At 39.4% G+C, this 19734-nt stretch overlaps 1 protein-coding gene across 2 annotated transcripts in view; it reads left to right on the forward strand.

Moving 5' to 3' along the window:
- The window catches only part of Pigg (phosphatidylinositol glycan anchor biosynthesis class G), a 53433-nt gene that overhangs the window by 10667 nt on the left and 23032 nt on the right, over positions 1-19734 (forward strand). For both annotated transcript variants that reach the window (XM_008855678.3, XM_029556921.1), the window contains one exon: positions 17092-17304. In XM_008855678.3, the coding sequence (XP_008853900.1) occupies positions 17092-17304 (213 nt within the window). The remainder of the gene's footprint in view (positions 1-17091; positions 17305-19734) is intronic.

Below are 19734 nucleotides of genomic sequence, written 5' to 3' on the forward strand. Positions count from 1 at the left end.
GAAAAAAATACATAGACATATTTGGGGACAGCTTAAAGTCATGGAGCAGTTTGTAAAAGTGATATAGAGAAGTGCGTCTTGGCATGCTCATCTTGCTTCATAAAGTTTTAACTAAAAATAAAGGCAATAATACTTTAAAGGTGCATTTACACAAGAACCTGTCCATGAAGGTGCTTGCTTTGTTTAATTACAGTCTCACTGACCCTGCCATACTAGTCAACACGACTGGTCCCAAAGACCCTGGGTTATCTCATTTTTATAGCTTTCCTCCCAATTCCCTCAGTTTACTGTGAGTTCTCATTGCTGGTCGTGTGTGTCTGTGTGTCTGTGTATGTGTTGTATACCTATGTCACTCTTGCTTCTAAGATAGGCCATCTGATTCAGTGATTGAACATGCTGTGAATAGCCCCCCATCATCAGATTTACCTCAGATTTACCCCTCTAGCTGTCTCTACTCTCTCAGTACCTAGCCTGGCCACCAACTGCCCACATGACCTCACAATTGAATCTCATGGATACATGACAATTTCATGCCCAAGCCTTTCTCTTCCCTTGATCTGTGCCAGCAATTGGTACCATCATCCACTTGGGTCCTTCTTACCCTCCATTCCTCACATTTCTTTCTGTCACACCTGTGACAGAAGCCTTTTAATAGATATACTTAATAAAGTAACACTTTGTAAGAGGCTTCGTACCAGCCTCATTACTTCTTTTTGAGCTTTATTTCCCATTGCTGACATGCCCTTCTGAGGGCCTTCCAACAGCTGGTACTGTTTTACCTACCAGTACTCTGTTATTCCCTTGGTCTCTTGCAGGTCTTAGGTAACATCACTCACTCATCCCTGAGATTAAAATCCTATTATCTGTCCATCTTCCTTCAACAGTCTCTTGTGCTTCCTGGTATCATTCTTTTTTAAAAATTTTATTTATTTTTTATATTGTTTTTATTGAATTTTTGTGTATTTCATACAGAACATCTCAAACAATCTTAATCAATGCTGGGTTTTTGTCTGCCTCAATTTGCATGGAACTTCTATATGCTGTGACCATTGCCATAGAATCATATGAGCAGGTTCCCATGAGCTTGTAGGACTCTGTTTCCATATGATCATGCCCATCCTCCCTGGCTCTTACAGTCTTTCTGCCCCCTCTTCCATGATGGTCCCTGAGCCTTGAGTGGATGAAGTTTAATATAGAAGTCCTGTCCAAGGACCAGCATTCAGCAGATTCTTGATCGCTATACTTTGGCTATTTGTGATCTTTTGTGTTCCTGGCCCTCCGCTGCTTGAGGGAGCTTCATTAATGAGAACTGAGAGATTCAGTAGTGTCCTGTTCTATGTTCCATGAGCCTTAGGTGTAGAGGCTGCATTGTAGATGTATCACTTAGGCCTGGGAAATTCATAGACAATGTCTGTGTGTGGCCAGTTGTAGTACTTGGTAATAATCTCTGACTGGTGCAAAATGAACTTCTTTGATGAGTTGTGACTAGGATATTTGTTTATAAGGATTTGGTGCTAGGATCCACATATGAGGGAGAACATTGTTTTTCTGAGTCGCTGTAACTTCACTTAGTATAATAGTTTCTAGTTCCATCCATTTACCTGCAAATTTCATGATTTCGTCTTTCTTTACCGCTGAGTAGAACTCCACTGTGTAATTGTACCACATTTTCATTATCCACTCATCAGTTGAAAGACACTTAGGTTGCTTCCATCTCTTAACTATTGTGAAAAAAACAGCACCAAACATGGGTGTACAAGTGTCTCTGCAGTAGGATGAGTCCTCTGGGTATATGCCAAGGAGTAGTATAACCAGGTAAAATGGTAGGTTCATTTTTAGTTTTTTAAGAGTTCTCCACATTGCTTTCCATAGAGATTGCACAAGTTTTCAATCCTACCAGCAGTGGATGAGGATTCCCCTTTCCCCACATCCTCTGCTACATTTGTTCTCTTGACCTTAGCCGGTCTGACTGGGGTAAGATGAAATCTTAAAGCGGTTTTAATTTGCATTTCCCTAATTACTAATGATGTTGAACACCTTTAAGATATTTCTTAGCCATCTTTATTTCTTCTTTTGTGAACTCTCTGTTAAGATCCTTAGCCCATCTTTTAATTGGGTTACTTGCTTTCTTGTTTCTTTGTTTTTTGAGTTTTTTATATATTCTAGATGTTAAACCTCTGTCAGATGTGTTGCTGGTGAAGATTTTCTCCCACTCTGTGGGTTTTCTTTTCACTTCCTTGGTTGTTTCTTTTGATATGCAGAAGCTTTTTTGTTTAGTGAGGTTCCGCTTGTTGATTCTTGACTTTAATTCCTGGGCAATTTATGTCTGGTTTAGAAAATCCTTTCCTACACCTATATCTTGTAGGTTATTGCCAATGTTTTCTTCTAACAGTTTCAGAGTTTCAGGTTTTACATTGAGGTCTTTGATCCATTTGGAGTTGACTTTTGTGCAAGGTGAAAGTTAGGGGTTTAGTTTCATTCTTCTGTAGGTAGGGATGCAGTTTTGCCAGCACCATTTGCTGAACATGCTGTCTTTCCTCCAGTGAGTGTTCTTGGCCCCTTTGTCAAATATCAGGTGGCTGAAATTGCATGTACTCATATTTGGGTCTTCAATTTTGTTCCATTGATCTATGGGTCTATTTTTGTGCCAGTACCATGTTGATTTTATGACTATAGCTCTGTAATATAGATTGAAATCTGGGGTAATAATCCCCGGCCCCCCCCCCCCCCCAGCATTGCTCTTTGTGCTTAGGTTACTTTGGCTATCCAGAGTCTTTTGTGCTTCCATATGAATTTTAGGAATTTTTTTTTTTTGTAATTCTATGAAGAATGTCATGGGGATTTTAATTGCCATTGCATTGAATCTATAAATGACTTTTTGTAGGATGGTCATTTTCACAGTATTGAGTCTTCTAATCCATAAGCATGGGAGGTCCTTCCATCTTCTGGTGTCTTCATCAACCTCTTTAAAAATTTAAATTTTTCATTGTAGAGGTCTTAATGCCTTTGGTCAAGTTTTTTTGTTTGTTTGTTTTATTTTGTTTTTTTTTTGAGACTATTATGACTGGGAGGGTTTCCATGTACTCTTTCTCCAATTGCTTATTATTGGTATATAGAAAGGCTACTGATCTTTGTAGATTAATTTTATAACCTGCCAATTTACTGAAAGTATTAATCATTTATAGGAGGTTTTTAGTGGAATTTTTGGGATCTAATATTTTTGAGATATAATATGTCGTCTGCAAAAAGGGATAATTTTGAAGGTGCCATTTGGGATGTGGGTATAAAGATGAATAAGATTGTTTGGGATATTCTGTATGAAATACACAAAAAAATCAATAAAAAAAGAAATATATAAATCAATGCAAACGTTTGGCTATTTGTTGTCATGAGTCTTCTGTGTACAATCAGTCATTTAAAAAATTCTAAATATGAAAAAGGGATAATTTGATCTCTTCTTTTCCAATTCTTACTCCTTTAATTTCCTTCTCTTTTCTTATTGCTCTAGCAAGAGTTTTGAGCACTATATTAAAAAGGAGTGGAGATAGTGGACAGCCTTGTTTGGGTCCTGATTTCAATAGGAATGCTTCCAGTTTTTCTCCATTTAGAATGATGTTGGCTGTGGGCTTGTTGTATATAGCTTTAATTGTGTTGAGGTATGTTCCCTCCAGTCCAATTCCCTCTAGGACTTTGAACATAAATGCATGTTGAATTTTGTCAAAGGCCTTCTCTGTATCTATTGAGATGACCATATTGGTTCTTGTCTTTGAGTCCATTTATCTGATTTATGACATTTATTGAATTGTGTATATTGAACCATCCCTGTATCTCTAGAATAAAGCCAACTTGATCATGGTGGATGATCTTTTTGATGTGTGTCTGTATGTGGTTTGCAAGTATTTTGTTGAGAATTTTTGCATCTATGTTCATTAAGGATATGGGTCTATAGTTTTCTTTTTTGGTTGTATCTTTTCCTGGTTTTGGTATTAGAGTGATGCTGGCTTCATAAAAGGAATTCGGAAGTTCTCACTCCATTTCTGTCTTTTTGAATAAATTAAGTAGTATTGGATATAGATCTTCTTTAAATATCTGGTAGAATTCTGCTGTAAATCCATCTGGGCCTGGGGTTTTTTTAGTCAGGAGGTTTTGTATTACTGTTTCAATTTCCTTACTTGTCATGGGTCTGTTTAAGTTGTTGATCTCTTCTTGGTTTAGCTTTGGTGATTCCCATGATTTTAGATATCTATCCATTTCTTTGAGGCTTTCAAATTTAATAACGTATAGGTTTTTAAAGTATCCCCTAATAATGTTCTGGATCTTTTTGTTGTCTGTTGTGATGTTTCCCCTTTCATCTCTGATTTTGTTGATTTGGAGTTGTTCTTTCTTTGGTAGCTGGGCTAAGGGTCTGTCTATATTGTTTATCTTTTCAAAGAACCAGCTCTTAGATTCACTGATTCTTTGTATTGTTTTCTTTATTTCTATTTCTTTAATTTCTGCTCTGTTTTTTGTTATTTCTTCTTGTCTGCTGGGTTTGGGTTTCATTTGTTGTTGCCTTTCAAGTGTCTTGAGTTGTAGTGTTAAGTCATTTATTTGTGCTCTTTCTAATTTTTTAATGTAGGCACTTAGAGCTATAAACTTCCCTCTTAGGACTGCTTTTAAAGTGTCCCAGAGGTTTTGTTGTATTATATTGTCCTTTTCATTTAGCTCCAGGAATATTTTTCTTTCTTTCTTAATTTCTCCTTTGACCCATTCATTATTCAGGAGTTTGTTGTTTAATCTCAGTGAGTTCATGTAGTTACCAGGGTTTTTTCTGGTGTTGCATTTAAGCTTTATTGCATTGTGGTCTGATAGACTGCATGGAATCATTTCAAATTTTTTGTATTTGTTGAGGCGTAATTTGTGCCCCAGTATGTGGTCACTTTCGGAGAAAGTTCCATAGGGTGCTGATAGAAAGTATATTCTTTGGTGCTTGGGTGGAATATTTGGTAGATGTCTGTTAGGCACATTTGATGTATAGTATTGTTTAATTCAGATGTCTCTCTGTTTATTCTTTGTCCTGTTGACCTGTATAATGGAGACAGTAGGGTACTGAAGTCCCCTACTATTAGTGAGTTGGGATTAATCTATGTCTTAAGGTCCTATATAGCACTGTTTTTATGAAATTGGGTATACCAGTGTTTGGTACATGTATGTTCATGATTGTAATATCTTCTTGGTCACTTGTTCCTTTGATCCAAATGAAGTGACCCTCTTTATCTCTTCTGATGAGTTTTAGTTTGAAGTCTGTTTTGTCAGATATTAGAATTGCAACTCCTGCTTTTTTCTTAGTACCATTCACCTTCAGGTAGTACCTGTCCTTGAAAGTGAGATGGGTTTCTTGCAGGCAACAAAAAGATGGATTTTGTTTCTTAATCCATTGAACTAGCCTCTGTCTTTTGACTGGGGAGCTCAGTCCATTGATACTTAAAGTTATTATTGAAAGATATATATTGATTCCTTTCATTTTGATTTCTGTTTGCATTCTTGGTCTAACTGTGCATTTACACAGTTATACTTTCATTTAGTTATTTCTGTTACTCCTTGGGTATAGTCATTCTTTCTTCGGCTCTTTGTGTTACTTCAAGAATTCTCTGAAGGGCTGGTTTTGTGGGCATGAATTCTTTCAGCCTGTTTATGTTGTGGAAGATTTTTCTTTCCCCTTTAGCTGTAATAGACATTTTTCTAGGTAAAGTATTTTGGGTTGGCATCTGTGATCATTTAGAACTGGGAATACTTTGGTCCAGGCTCTTCTGGCTTTCATAGTTTGCACTAAAGAGTCAGCTGTAATTCTTATGGGCTTTCCCTTATATGTGACTTGTTTTTCTTTTGCAGCTTTCATTATTCTTTCTTTGTTCTGTACATTTAGTGTTTTTACTGTGTTATGCCATGGGGAGTTTCTTTTCCAGTCCTTTCTATCTCGTGTTCTATGTGCTGCTTGTATTTGTATAGTAGGCATGTCTTCCTTTAAATTTGGGAAATTTTTCTCTACAATCCTGTTGAAGATATAGTCCATACCATTATCCTGCAATTCTTCTCCTTCCTCTATGCCTATGATGCATAAATTTGGTCTTTTCATGGTGTCCCACATTTCCTGCATATTCTATTCTTTTCCTTTCTTAAATATTTCATAATCTTTGCTTGAGCATTCCAGTTCGTCAGCTTTATCTTTCAGTCTTGATATTCTGTTTTCCACTTCATTCATTCTATTGGTGAGGCTTTCTCCTGTCATTCCTAATTGACTTATTGAATGTTTTTACTTCCTTCTTCATTTCAGCCTGAGTATTCTTCAATATTTCTAACTCTTTTCTGAATTCACTCAGAAGTTTATCCCTATGTTCTTTCAGTTCTTTTGATTTCTTTCTGTGTTCTTTAAATTCACTGAATTCTTTTATCATCTTTATAATTGTTCTTTTGAACACCATGTCCTGTGTTATCTCTAGAGGGTTCTCATTGTACTCCTCTATAGGACTATTGGTACTTGTTGAGGATATATTATTTGGGTTTTTCATGTAATTATTTTTTTGTTGTGACTTTGGCATGTGGATTTCTTTTGTTGTTTATGATTCTTGTGTGAGACTCAAGCCTTCCTTTGTTGAGTTTAAAGTCTGTTTCTATTTGTATACTTGATGTGCCTTTGTTGTTTTCTTATTGCATATGAAAAGTTGGTTGGTCTAGGCTTCAGGTTCTCTCTTTTGATTTTTATATCGGAAGGGTCTGATAGCTTTAGTCCAGCTACTCAAGAGTTCCCACAGAGGCCCAAGTCAGATGAGGATCAGATACTCTCAGGCTTCCTCCTAAGGTCTGGGTTCCTATAGTCAGCAGGCACAGTATAATTTGGGAGGCTTGCTAGATGGAGGTAGGATTCAAGCGGTCTCACGCAGTCTGCAAAAGTCTAGGCCCCTATTAAAGGGCAGGGAAGCCTAACACTGCAGCAATGGGAGGGGCTGTAGGTGGTCCCAATGTAGGGGGATAGACAAGGCACAATTTAGAAAACTCCGCCTCACAGAGTTAAGATGGTAGTCCAGAGATCTGGGATGCTAAGAGCAAAAGCAGGTATGTGCCCAATGGCTAGAAGGAGAACAGGATGTAGGGTTCAGGAGATTGGAGTTGCTTAGATTATAGGGGAGTCAAAGTGCAGTGGGAGGGATCAGAATTACTGGGGAAGAGAGATGGTCTCTGCAATCCCAGGCAGGTTGGAGGTGAGGACAGCCAGGGTAGAAGGCTGGTCTCAGGTGTGCAAAGGCAAGTTGAGGGTGGGTATAGGTTGTGAAGGCTCTAGGAAACTAGACTGAAGAATTGAGTTGGTCTGGGTGCAAAGGATCAGGATGCAGTGGGTAGGTCTGGACCAAGAGAACAGTCCAGAGATCTGGGGTGCTAAGAGCAGAAGCAGGCCTGTGCCCAAGGAAGATAGAGTCTGAGTAGTCCCATACTGAGAAGGCTGAGAATCCGGTAGTTGCTCAGTCCGCAAAGCTGGATGTTTCAGCAGTTCCAATCTGGCAGTGAAGGCCTGAGGGATTCCAGGAGATCTCCTAATTTTCAGCCTACATAGGAATCTGACAAAGTTGATCACAGCAGAGAGACAAAATTACCAGTGAGGGAGAAGGCAAGGGGCAAAAAAAAAAGGCCTATTTTTATTATTTTATGTGTATGGGTGTTGTGCCTGGATTTGTGAAAGTGCACCTGCATAGTACAGTGCCTATGGAGGATAGAAGAGGCCATTAGATCCCCTGGAACTGGAGTTACAGACGGTTGCTAGCCACCATGTAGGTGCTGAGATTTGTATCCAGGTCTTCTGCAAGAACAGCCAGTGCTCTTAACCACTGAGCCATCTCTCCTGTCCCCCTGATATCATTCTTACACAGTTTATTATTATAGACTTATCTGTAGGAGTCATGTCACATCTCTGTCATCATTCCATCCTGAACCAGAGGAGGATGGGACCATTACAGTAAGTCAAGAGCCTAAAACATTGCCCAGTGCATTAAAAGTGCCAAAAAAATATTTGCCAAATGAATGAATCTTCTATATAAGATTACTAAGGGAGGGGCTGGAGAGATGGCTCAGCGGCTAAGAACACTGACTATTCTTGCAGAAGACCCAGGTTCGAATCCCAGCACCCACATGGCAGCTAACAACTGTCTGTAACTCCAGTCCCAGGGGATCCAACAGCCTCTTCTGACCTCCACGGGCATTGCACAACACGGGTCCATTTACCTACATGCAGGTAGTACATGCATACACAACAAATAAAAATAATAAAATTTTTTAAAAAAAAGATTAGTAAGGGACATCCCTCTACCTGTTTCCTTTTACTTTTTTTCACTTGTATGCCTTCCTAAGATGTATCTAAGCTCATATAACCCAACCTTTCTTGAGTGCCTTCTGGTGGATATATACACTAAACTACAGTGTCCAGTTTCCTGCTCCTGTGTCCCACCATACTCTGTACTATCCACAGCAAGGTCAAGAAGCCCAGATTCTTGACTACATGAGAAAGGGCCCCTTCCTTCATCTGCCATCCATTCCTCAGAAGGGGTTTGTTGAACACCTGTCATAGATCAGGTACTGTGTTGGCACAGCTGAATCAATAAAAGGGAGCCTGGTACATATTTTTCCTTGGAGAAACTTGTGATCTAGGGAGCAGCAGAGACCATTAAAGTGGCATTTTCTTCTTTAGGAATGCCAGGGCTATTGTATAATATATGCTGATGTTTCATTTTTGACATAGGTATTTAAAAAAAATAAATAAGTGTGTGGCTTCCCTGAAGTGCTATACTAATAACCAGCCTCAGTCCTGACAGTTGGTTCTGTTTTGATTTTTTTAGGAATAATAGCTGAGAGGTAGTCAGATCTCTGAATTCTAGGCCAGCTATACAGTGAGACTGTCTAAAAAATAAAATAGTAGTACTCTTTATGCTCATGCCCATTTTAAGAGTGAGAACTGTACTCTTTAGTATATTCACAGTTGAACAACCATTATTGCAATCTATTTTAGGAAATTTTCATCATCTCAAAAAGAAGTCCCTTACTCATTATAGTATCCACTCCCCTTCACCAGCTCTAGGCAGTTGCCAGTCTTTTGTGTCTATAGTTTAGCTTCTCCTAGACATTTCATGAAAGTAGAACACATAACACATGGGCCACAAGCATCCTTCATTTATGATACTGTTTTTCCAAGTTCATCCAATGTATGCCAGCCCTTCTTTCCCTTTTATTGCTAAATTGTGTTCTATTGTATGGAAGAACTATGTCATTTATCATATATTGGTAGAGGGATATTTGGGTTACTTTCACTTTGCTGCTGTGAATATCTGTATTTGAATTTTTATGAGGATGTGTGTTTTCATCTGGTGTCATTCTTTTTTCTTTTTTCTTTTCTTTTTTTTTTTTTTTTTTTTTTTTTTTTTTTGGTCTTTTTGAGACAGGGTCTCCTTGTAGCCCCAGCTGTCCTGGAACTCACTGCGTAGACCAGGCTGGCCTCGAACTCCCAAGTGCTGGGAATAAAAGCGTGTGCCACCACACCCAGCCTTCTTTTTTTAAAAAAAAGTAATTTATTGAGAATTTCATATATGCATATAAGGTGTTTTGATCAAATCCATGCCCAGTCCCCTCCAACTCCTCCCATATCTCCCCATCACTTTCATGCACTCTTTCTTCTTCTTTGATTTATTTATTTGTTTTTATGGGGCTTTTGGCTACTCTAACATTTCTCCCTCTGAAGAGGTAACCCTAAAATATTTTAAGGATTAGATACAAGCTCCCAAATACTTTTGATAAATTTGGCCTTTGGAACAGAGTGTGTTGCTAAGAAGTCCAAGGACATTTTGACTTTTAGCCAAGAAACTGGCTACTTTTCTTTGGGGTCTTTTTACCTTAACTGCCTAGCCAGTTCCTTCCTCCTATTCTTATCACCTGGTGTCATTTTCTTACTCTTATACTCCCTCCTTTGCCTATAACTGTCAAGTATTTCATTTCTGTATGTTACAGGTTGGCAACATAATTATATACATATGATTTTATGTCATTGCTTTCCACATCAGTTAAGAAAAGGAAAGAAATACATATTTATACTTAAAATTATATAATTACATTTATTTGTGCTCTTTGTATTTTTTTGTGAACCCGCCTTCCTATCTAGAGGCACTTGCTTTCATCCTAAAGAACTTCCATTAGGGTTTCTTACAAGGCAGGTTTACTACCAACAAATTGTTTTGTTTTGTTTTTCTTAAACTTGGAGGGGGTCTTTATTTTACCTTCTCTTTTGAAAGACAGATTTTGCTGTATATAAGACTTTTTATTGCATTTTTTAAAATTTTGTGGGTATTTGCATGCACTGTGGCAGGCATGAGGAGATCAGAGGACAGTAATTGGTAGTAATTGCAGTAATTGGTTCTTTTCTTCCACCGTATAGATTCCAGGTATCCAACTCAGATTGCCAAGCTTGTAACAAGCACCTTCACCCATCAAACCATCTCTCCACCCCCCAGATGTAAGACTTTCTGCCAGCACTTCGACTCTGCCAGGCCCTACCTCTAATAAGACACTATTAGCGACTGAAAAAGCACTGGCTGTTCTTGCAGGGGATTGGGGTTCAGTTCTCAGCTCCCACATGGTGCCTAACAACCATCTGTAACTCCGGTTCTAGGGGACTCAATGCTCTCCTCTGGCCTTTACAGGCATGCATGCGTATGGTGCATTTATATACACGTAGGCAAACATTCATACATACAAAGTAAAAACCAAAATAATTGTAAAGAAAAGTTACTATTATAATGAGGGCTCTTGTCTCTGTTTTGGGTTTAATTTTTTTATCATTTTCATTGTAGTGAGTCTGGGTTTGTTTTTGTTTTGTTCAATTTGAAGTTCATCAAGCCTTTTTGAATTTATATGGGTTTTTGTTGTTGTTATTGATAAATTTGGGAGGGTTTGCTGGGTGTGGTAGCACATGCCTTTAATCTTAGCACCTGGGAGGCAGAGGCAGGTGGCTCTCTTTGAGTTCAAGGACAGCCTAGTCTACATAGTGAGTTCCAGGTGAGCTGGGGCTACAGGGAGACCCTGTCTCAAAACAAACAAACAAAAAACAATTAGGAGGGTTTTTAATCGCTATTGGTCTTCAAATTGGTGACTCTTCTGGCAGTTCAAATCTACTCATGAGCACTTTTGAGCACCTATAATGAATTTTTCACTTCACTTGTGTTTTTCAACTACAGAATTTCCATTTATTTCTTTCCTGATAGTTTTTCTCTATAGTCTGGTGAGGTCCTATTGCCACACCTTCCTTAGCTTCTTCAAGCATGGTTTTCATCAGTTCTTTGTCACACTTGTCTTGGTTATCATTGAAGCCTCTATCAGGTTTGACATCTAAACTATTTCATAAGCAGGTACTTTTTTTCTTGTTTGTCTCACTTGTTTCTTTGAGTATCTCATAATTTTTGGTGAAAATGAACATTTGAAATGATGATATAGAAACTAGACACTGACCCTCTCCCCTTCCAGAGTTTGTTTTGTGTCTGGAAGCTTCGGGACTGCTAACAAGGATGTCCCTTTCCCCTATAGTGCTGCTCTAAGGACCCAGTTGGCGTAGATTCCTTAGTGGTACACTTATAAGCAGCTGCCTCTGTTGCTGTCACCAGGCTATGAAGCTCCATTTTTGCCAGCTGATTGCTCTTGTTTCTGAGAGAAAAACATCAGAGGTAGATGTTTCTGCTTCTACCATAAAGTGGTTGCACATTCTCTCCATTGTAGTTGAAAGTGATGGTTTGAATGTGAATGTCCCCCATAGGCTCCAAGTATTTGAGTACTTGTCCCCAGGTGGTTTGCAGAAGTTTAGGAGTTGCCACCTAGCTGGAAGATGCCCCTCACTGGGTATCAGCTTAAATAGGTCATAGCCTTGCCCTTTTCCAGTTTTGCTCTTTTTGCTTCTTGTGCATGCTTAAAGATGGTGAGCACTCAGCTTTCTGCTTCAGCTGCTTCCTGCCATGCGTTTCCCACCCCACCGTGATGCACTCTTATCTCTGGAACCATAAGCCAAATAAACTCTTCTATAAGGTGCCTTGGTCATGGTGTTTTGCCACAGCAACAGAAAAGTAACATATAGAAAATGTGGTGGTTTGAATGAGGAATGTGGCCCATAGAATACTTTGTCTACTGTTGATGGCGCTATTTAGAAGGTTTAGTTATAACCTTCCTGGAGGAGGTATGACACAGGAAGCAAGCTTTGAGAATTCATAGCCTTACCCCATTTCCAGTTGCACTCTCTCTGCATTCTGTGCCTACTTGATGTGAGTACTCACTCAGCTTTCTAATCTGACTGCCTCTGCCACCTGCCTCCCCCACCTTGATGGACTCTTCCTTCTGGAACTTAAGTCCAAATAAACTCTTACTTCTATAATTTGCCTTGTGTTTTATCACAGCAACAGAAAAGTAACTCATACACTGAGTTGAGAATGGGCTACATTCCTGACTTCCGCAATCCCCTATGAAATCGCTGACCCCTGGAGCTGAGATAGGAAGAAGAGAGGTCACAGATTCTTGTGCCATTCTTGAAGTTTTTACTAAGGATTAATGTTTTCTTGAATGAAAGTTTCTTCATTTGATGTATACTCTTAGATACATTTGTTTCTTCATTTGATATATATTCTTATATAGACTTTAAATTGTGGTTATTGTTTTGTTTTGGTTTTGTGAAGTTTGGATTATGTGACGTGATTTCACAGACTACCTCACAACCTGCTACTACCTATCCCAAGTCCTCATGCACAAGTTGGAAGCACAGATCTAGGTCATTCCAGGTGGAAGGGAAGAATAACGTGCCTCCTCCTGGATCTTCATGAGAACAGGGCAAAGCAGGTGTATTAGTTGCCAGACTCACCACTAGGATGCAAGCTACATGTTTAAAAGATTGCTTAGGTAAAGATGTCATGGGGCCAGTGGAGGTACATCAGAACAGTGAAAGGATTGAGAGAATTGTTTTCTGAAATGCCTATAGATAAAACCCACTATACCCTGTGTTCACATTACAAAATTACAGTTATTAAAACAGTTTGTGCTGGTAAGACTAGTCAGGCCCATCAATGGAGCAAAATCAAGAAGCTAAAAATAGATCACAACATAAAAGGAAATTGTTAATATTGACATCTCAAATTAATGGTGAAAAGGCAGCATGTTCAATATATGCTGTTAGTATGCCCAAGTAATCTTCTGGTAAGAAGTAATGTTAAATATCTACCTCACTTTTTAAATTTTTTAAATTAATTTTTTAATTTTTTATTTTATGTGTATGCATACATTGCCTGCATGTAGGTAAGTGCACCTGTGTCGTGCAATGCCCACAGAGGAAAGAAGAAACTGTTGGATCCTCTGGAACTGGAGTTATAGACAGTTGTTAGCTGCCATGTGGGTGCTGGGATTCGAACTCGGGTCTTCTGCAAGAACAGTCAGTGTTCTTAACTGCTGAGCCATCTCTCCAGCCCTACCTCACCTTTTAAACCAATATAAATTCCAGGCCAAAGCATTTTAACCTCTTCAGAAGATTCTTTATGTGGAAAATTTCAGATCCATTAAAGGTAGCCAAACAGTATATCTGTCCCCATACTTATTTTCTTTCCTTATTATCTAGGACCAGACTTCTGAAATATCAATATACACTCTTTTCTCCACATAATCCTAATTTCTATTATAACATTTCAAAAATGCCATTAATTCCTTAATATCATCAAATAGTATTTCCAATTATTTCTCTCTTTAGTAGTCTTAATTAAAGTATAAATAAGATCCATACATACATTGTGACTTGTCAGTGTGTCTCTTAGATCTCTATCAACCTGTAGGTCCCAACTCTTTAATTTACCACTATCTATTTACTGAGGAAAATGAAGTTATTTGTCCTATGGAGTCTCCTGTGACCTAGATTCCCCCACCCCCACCCCAAGTCCAGGTCTTTCTATGTAACACATCTGGCCTCTAACCTAACTCTCCTGCCTCAGCCTCCCAGTGTTACCATTTGTTCTTTATTGTCTGCTCAGGTTTCTCTGTCACCCTGTGAATCTCCTCTAACCCAAATGCTTGAGCAGACTGAGTACATGGTTCCATCTGGCCTACTTTGTTCTGGTTTGGTTTGGTCTAATCTGATTTATGCATGGCTGTTTCTAACAGAAAATACATATTGTCTAGCTATACTAATTACTTTCGCATTACTATGCCCAAACACCTCAGAATTTCACAGTGTTCAGTCCATCGTTGCTTGGCCCCAAACACTTGTGGAAGACATCATGGTGACAAGAGGGTGTGGTGGAAGACAGCTGTTCATATCGCTGCAGACCGAAAGTAGAGAGTATAACAGCACTCAGTCAGGCATAATATATACTCAAGGACCCCAAGGACCTATTTTCTCCACCTAACCCCACCTACTAAAGTTTCCACAGTCTCCCAAAATAGTGCTGCCAGCTGAGAGCCAAACATTCAAATACACGAGCCTTTGGTAAGGCATTTCATATCCAAACTGTAACACTGGCCATCTGCTTTACTGTGTTGTTAAGAGTCATTGATGGCCAGCTAGGAGTTTGCATAGTGATGTGTAATTCTTTTACATCACTTAGCTATCACTTTTCTAGTATTTTAGTTCATTTGTGCTGCTATAACATAGTCTCAGACACTTGGCAATTTATAAAGAAAAGAAATTGGTTTCTTACTGTTCTGTAGGCTGGAAAGTCTAATGTCAAGGTGTCCGTCAGAATCTGGTGAGGGCTATTCCCTTCTTTCAAGATGATGCCTTATCTATTGAACCCACCAAAGGGGAGAAATACTTGGTCCCCACATGGCAGAAGACAGAAGGGCAAAAAGAACCAGATTCCTTCCACCAAGCCTTTTAAATTTTTTTATTTATTATTTTTATTTTATGTGTATGAGTATATTGCCTGCACGTAGATAGGTGCACCCATGTTGTGCAGTGCCTGAGGAGGCTAGAAGAAGGCATCGGATCCCCTGGAACTGTAGTTATAGACAGGTGTTGGCTGCCATGTGGGTGCTGGGAACTGAACCCAGGTCCTCTGTAAGAGCAGCCCATGCTCTTAATCACTGATTCATCTCCCCAGCCCCCACCAAGCCCTTTAATAGTGGCACTAGGGCACATGAGCTGATACCTATCAAAAGACACCACCTCCCAACACTAGTGGAAATTAGGTTTCTGTCACGTGAATTTTGATATTCAAAGCAAAGCAATAAGATTAATTTTATAAAGAAAATTTCCCATATAGTTTTCTGTTTCCCTGTGGTACCATTTACATAAAAGAGACTAGATGAATTATTCCTCCCACTTAATCACCAGTTTCAAATCGACAGCTTCATTATTATCCTTTAACTATGACCACTTAAACTTCTTTTCTTAATAACATTGTAAAGTCATAGGTTTAAGCATATTGATTTGTTTTCATTCACTATTGCTACTATTCTTTTAAATATTCTAATTGTCATATCTTTGGCCAGTGGGAGCATCTTCATACTGGTTCCAGTTCCTTTAGGCAAGATCCAGTGGTCTCTGATCCCTTGGTTGCCCTCTGTTTGTGCAACATTCCCTGAGTGCTACCACACCTGTGTCCTTCTCAGGGCCTGATTGGCTTCTCCAAGGTCCCCTGGTCCCTCAAGTAGAACTGGTAGGATGTACTCTCTCAGAGCTAGAACTGTGAGGTAATGCTGGGCCTCATCAGGTTTCTGGACAGAGCAAGGAAATGTTTAAAGATAAGATGACTTGAGTTTGCATTGGCATTCCAGCTCACATTCAGAACTGTGAAATCAGCTCCTTCCTCTTGAGCTTGGAATCCTGATTGTCAGCACCCAGATTTGGTAGAGTTAAAACATCATGTGGAATCCACTTATGTCATCATGGTAGACATGCATCAGTCTTTGAGGTGTATCTGATTAATTGAAGGTAGATTTGTGTTGTGCTTGCTTTTGGCTTACATTTGCTTGGGTTTTTCAGTTCAAACGGTGTAAGAAAATAGTAGAAGAAAACTAGAAGAGAATAAGCAATGACTAATTAGAGTGGAAAGTTTGTCTAGAAAATAAACTTGACCAAATGATTTTTTTGTTCCTGGTTGATTGGTTGGTTGGTTGGGTAGGTAGGTGGGTGGGTGGGTTGTTTGAGACAGAGGCTCACTATGTATCCCTGGCTGGCCTAGAATTCACTATGGTAGACCAAGCAAGCCAGGAACTTAGAGATCTACCTGCCCCATCACCTGAGTGCTGGGATAAAAGGTGTGCACCATCATGCCCCTTAAACTTGACCAAATGAGAAAGTCTGTACAACCAAAAATTACTGCAATTAAACTCTCCATAAGATTCATGTATCTAAGAAGCTTTGAGCACAGCTGTCTGGGAAGACTTTGCTGTTGGCTCAGGCAGCCCTATAGATCTGTTCTTCAGCTTCTTGGGTAGGCATAGGAGTTGGGGGGGGGGCTCATACTCTTTACAGATGAGGAATCTTTACTAGGTTACCTCTCATCCAGGGTTGTTCTGGACAGTGGGAAAGCAGAGCTCTGCCCAGTGTCCAGATACCATAGCCACTCTCCTTCTAAGCTGGTAGGACAGCTGCTGCAGACTTGAAAAGATGACATGAACAAGCAAGCTTCTTACTTGTCCTACTCAGTGATCACACCTGCCTAGCTGAACCCAGCGTCATTCTGCTTTCCCACAAAAAGACCCAAGCTCAGGAGCCACTGATAGGTCTGGGCCTAACCCTAACCCTGTTGACTTGACATCATCCAAGCAACCATCCCTCACCATCTGTTTGGCTGCTTGTTACTTCCATGTCCAATGCTGCAATCTCACTAACTACATTTCTTGTATTAGTCTTTCTATGCAGTGTATTGAAAGCTACTTAAGGGAAGATGGTAAATTTATTGACATGAAAGGCAAGGAGGTGGTTTCTGTGTGAGTCTACATTGAGTGATTTCAAGAAATGGCAATTTGACTTAAATTAGCTGTGGGCACTCAAATTCAAAATAACTGCCATTGCCTACCTTGTAGAAACCTGCTACTTGTTTTCTTTTTTTCTAGGTGATATCCGACACCCAAAGCATGTCCAGCAGACTGACTTGGCTGCAACACTAGCAATAGGACTTGGTTTGCCGATTCCCAAAGATAATGTAGGGAGCCTCTTATTCCCAGTTATAGAAGGAAAATCAATGAGAGAACAACTGAGATTTTTGCATTTAAATACATTACAGCTTAGCAAACTATTACAAGAGAATATACCATCATATGAAAAAGGTAAGACAATTATTAGTGATTTCTGTAAGATGTACATGATTCCATGGGCCTTGTGTTTTCCAGATATGTTTTCTGGTATGCAATCTGTAATGAAATACTTTGCAGTCATCACTCTTTAATTATTCATATTATGCATAATTATGCATATTATATTCCTGTTTTCTTAGGCCCTTAACTGTCACTCACAGATGCAATTAGTTAAATGAAATCTCTCATAAATTTATTAACTCAACAAATATTTACCAAGTTCTTGTTTTTGAACCAAGGACACCATGTTAAAAAGTATTGGCATGATAAAGCATTGAGTGGCACAAGATCTCTGTCCTTATGGAACCTTTCAGAGGAGAGAGAAGAAAAAGTTATGTGATTGATACCAGATGATAACAAGAACCCTAGAAAAAGAATGAACAGGGAAGGGCAATGTAGGCTTGTAGGACAAGCCTAGCCTTGTATCCAAGAGGGTGCATTGGAGACTGAGGGTCAGAGGGCACAGGAAATGACTTCAGAGGTGTGGGGGCTTTTTAGGCATCAGAGAAACTTTTAGTTTTGTTTAAGGAGTACACTATAGAGCTGCTGTATTATCAGGGATTCCCTCCAGTTCCTGCTAGGAGTTCTGTCCTGTGCTTTAGGAGGAAAGCAGACCAGAGGCCACTTTAACATTTTGATAAGAGGTGAGGTGGTGAGAGCCCTGCATGATAGTGGAACCCAGAAATGGCTATATTCTGGATGTATTTTGGAGATAGCAAAACAGTATTTGTTGATGCACTGGGATAAGGCATAAGAAGACCTGAGACCAAAGGAACAACTCCATGGTTTTCAGCTGAACAGTAAAGAAATAGGTAGGTGGCCATGCAGTAAAGTAGGAAAGACCATGGCAAGAGAAAATTTGTAAGGCATGGCATTGAGAGATTGGGGTGAGGAAAGGAAGGATTGTCCAGGAAGCCTTGAAAAGAATTTCAATAAGGAGACATTATGCTGACATTATAAAATAAAGAGATACTGAGAACTAACTGCTGGGTCTAAGGATATGGAGTCATTAGTGACACCTCATGTAGTACTGAAAGCCTGATTGGAAAAGACACAGATAAGGGCAATAGAGAGGTAGACTGTAGTCTGAGAGATATTTTCTTTAAGCTGGAGATGCTCAGGGATGTTTACATGCCAGTAGGAATTATTCCAAGAGTGTATACTTCCATGGGTCCCTGTGTAGATCATTTAAATCACATTTTCAGTTGATTTATTCTATGTTCAGCACATCATAGACAACACATCTGGCCGTAGGACTTTTTCAGGAGTCTAAAGAAGGCACTTTGTGTTTGAGTAAGTATTTAGCACGATGTTGATAAGTTTTCCTGTTGAAGTTGTGGGATATGGCCTATAGGGTGAACATTGTGAATGTTACTTGTGGAAGACATACCCTACCAGCTGGGAAACTGACTAGGACCCAATTGTGACAAGAGGCAGGAGGACTTCCTGAGCAAATGCTTAGTCTAAGAGCCTGGATGAAGGACTTTGTTAGAGGTGAAACATGGCTTTCATGCCCGTTTTAGTCTAGATCAAGTACAACAGTTACTTTCCCCCCCCCCCCAAAAAATTTGGGGTTTGTGGGGGGGGGGGGTGTTGGGGGAAGGTTGGTTGGTTGGTTTGGGTTGGATTGGATTTTTAATGTTTGTGGGGGGTGGTTTTTTTTTTTTTTTTTTTTTTTTGGTTGGTTGGTGGCTGGTTGGTAGTTGGTTGGTTGATTTTGCAGTACTAGGGATTGAAACTAGTATCTTATACATGCTAGACATGTTCTCTACCATTAAACTATATCCCCAGGACACTTTTTAGTTTTATTTTGAGATAGTGTAAGTTATCTAGGCTGGCCTTGAATTTAGTAGCCTAGTTCAGCCTCTGGAGTAGCTAGGATTATAGGCATTAGCCACCAAGCCTGGCATTGTTTGGTAATTTATGTATTTTTTTATGTTGGCAACACAAATAAAACAGCTACTGAAGGATTGTTCGATATAAGAAATGTCAGGGTAGAAAAAAATTAAGAACCATGTTAAGTGAAGAGAAAACAAGCCTGCAAGAGTAAGGAGGTATTCTTGCAGGTCCTTCACCCCAGGAGACATATATGTATCTACAGTATCAGTACATGTTCTACCTTGTAGATCCTATAACAAGACCAGCAGAATCCTTCACAGCATCCAGCCCAGTTGGATACAACTTACCATCTGGCTGTCTTTGCGTTCTGGTAGGAGCAGCTTTTTCTTGCCTCAGGAACCTTCCACAAGATGTTTATAGTGACTGGATGCTCTTCCTTAGTTCTTCACCTGGTTGATTCTTGGGTATCCTTTACAGTTGGCTTAAACATCAGACCATCCTTGTCCTCTATTCCACTTCCGATCTAAAATCAATTCATCCCCATTTCTAGAAATCTCTTGATCT

Source organism: Nannospalax galili, unplaced genomic scaffold (genome assembly GCF_000622305.1).
Source record: "Nannospalax galili isolate Female #2095 unplaced genomic scaffold, S.galili_v1.0 scaffold1630, whole genome shotgun sequence".
Lineage (NCBI taxonomy): Eukaryota > Metazoa > Chordata > Mammalia > Rodentia > Spalacidae > Nannospalax > Nannospalax galili.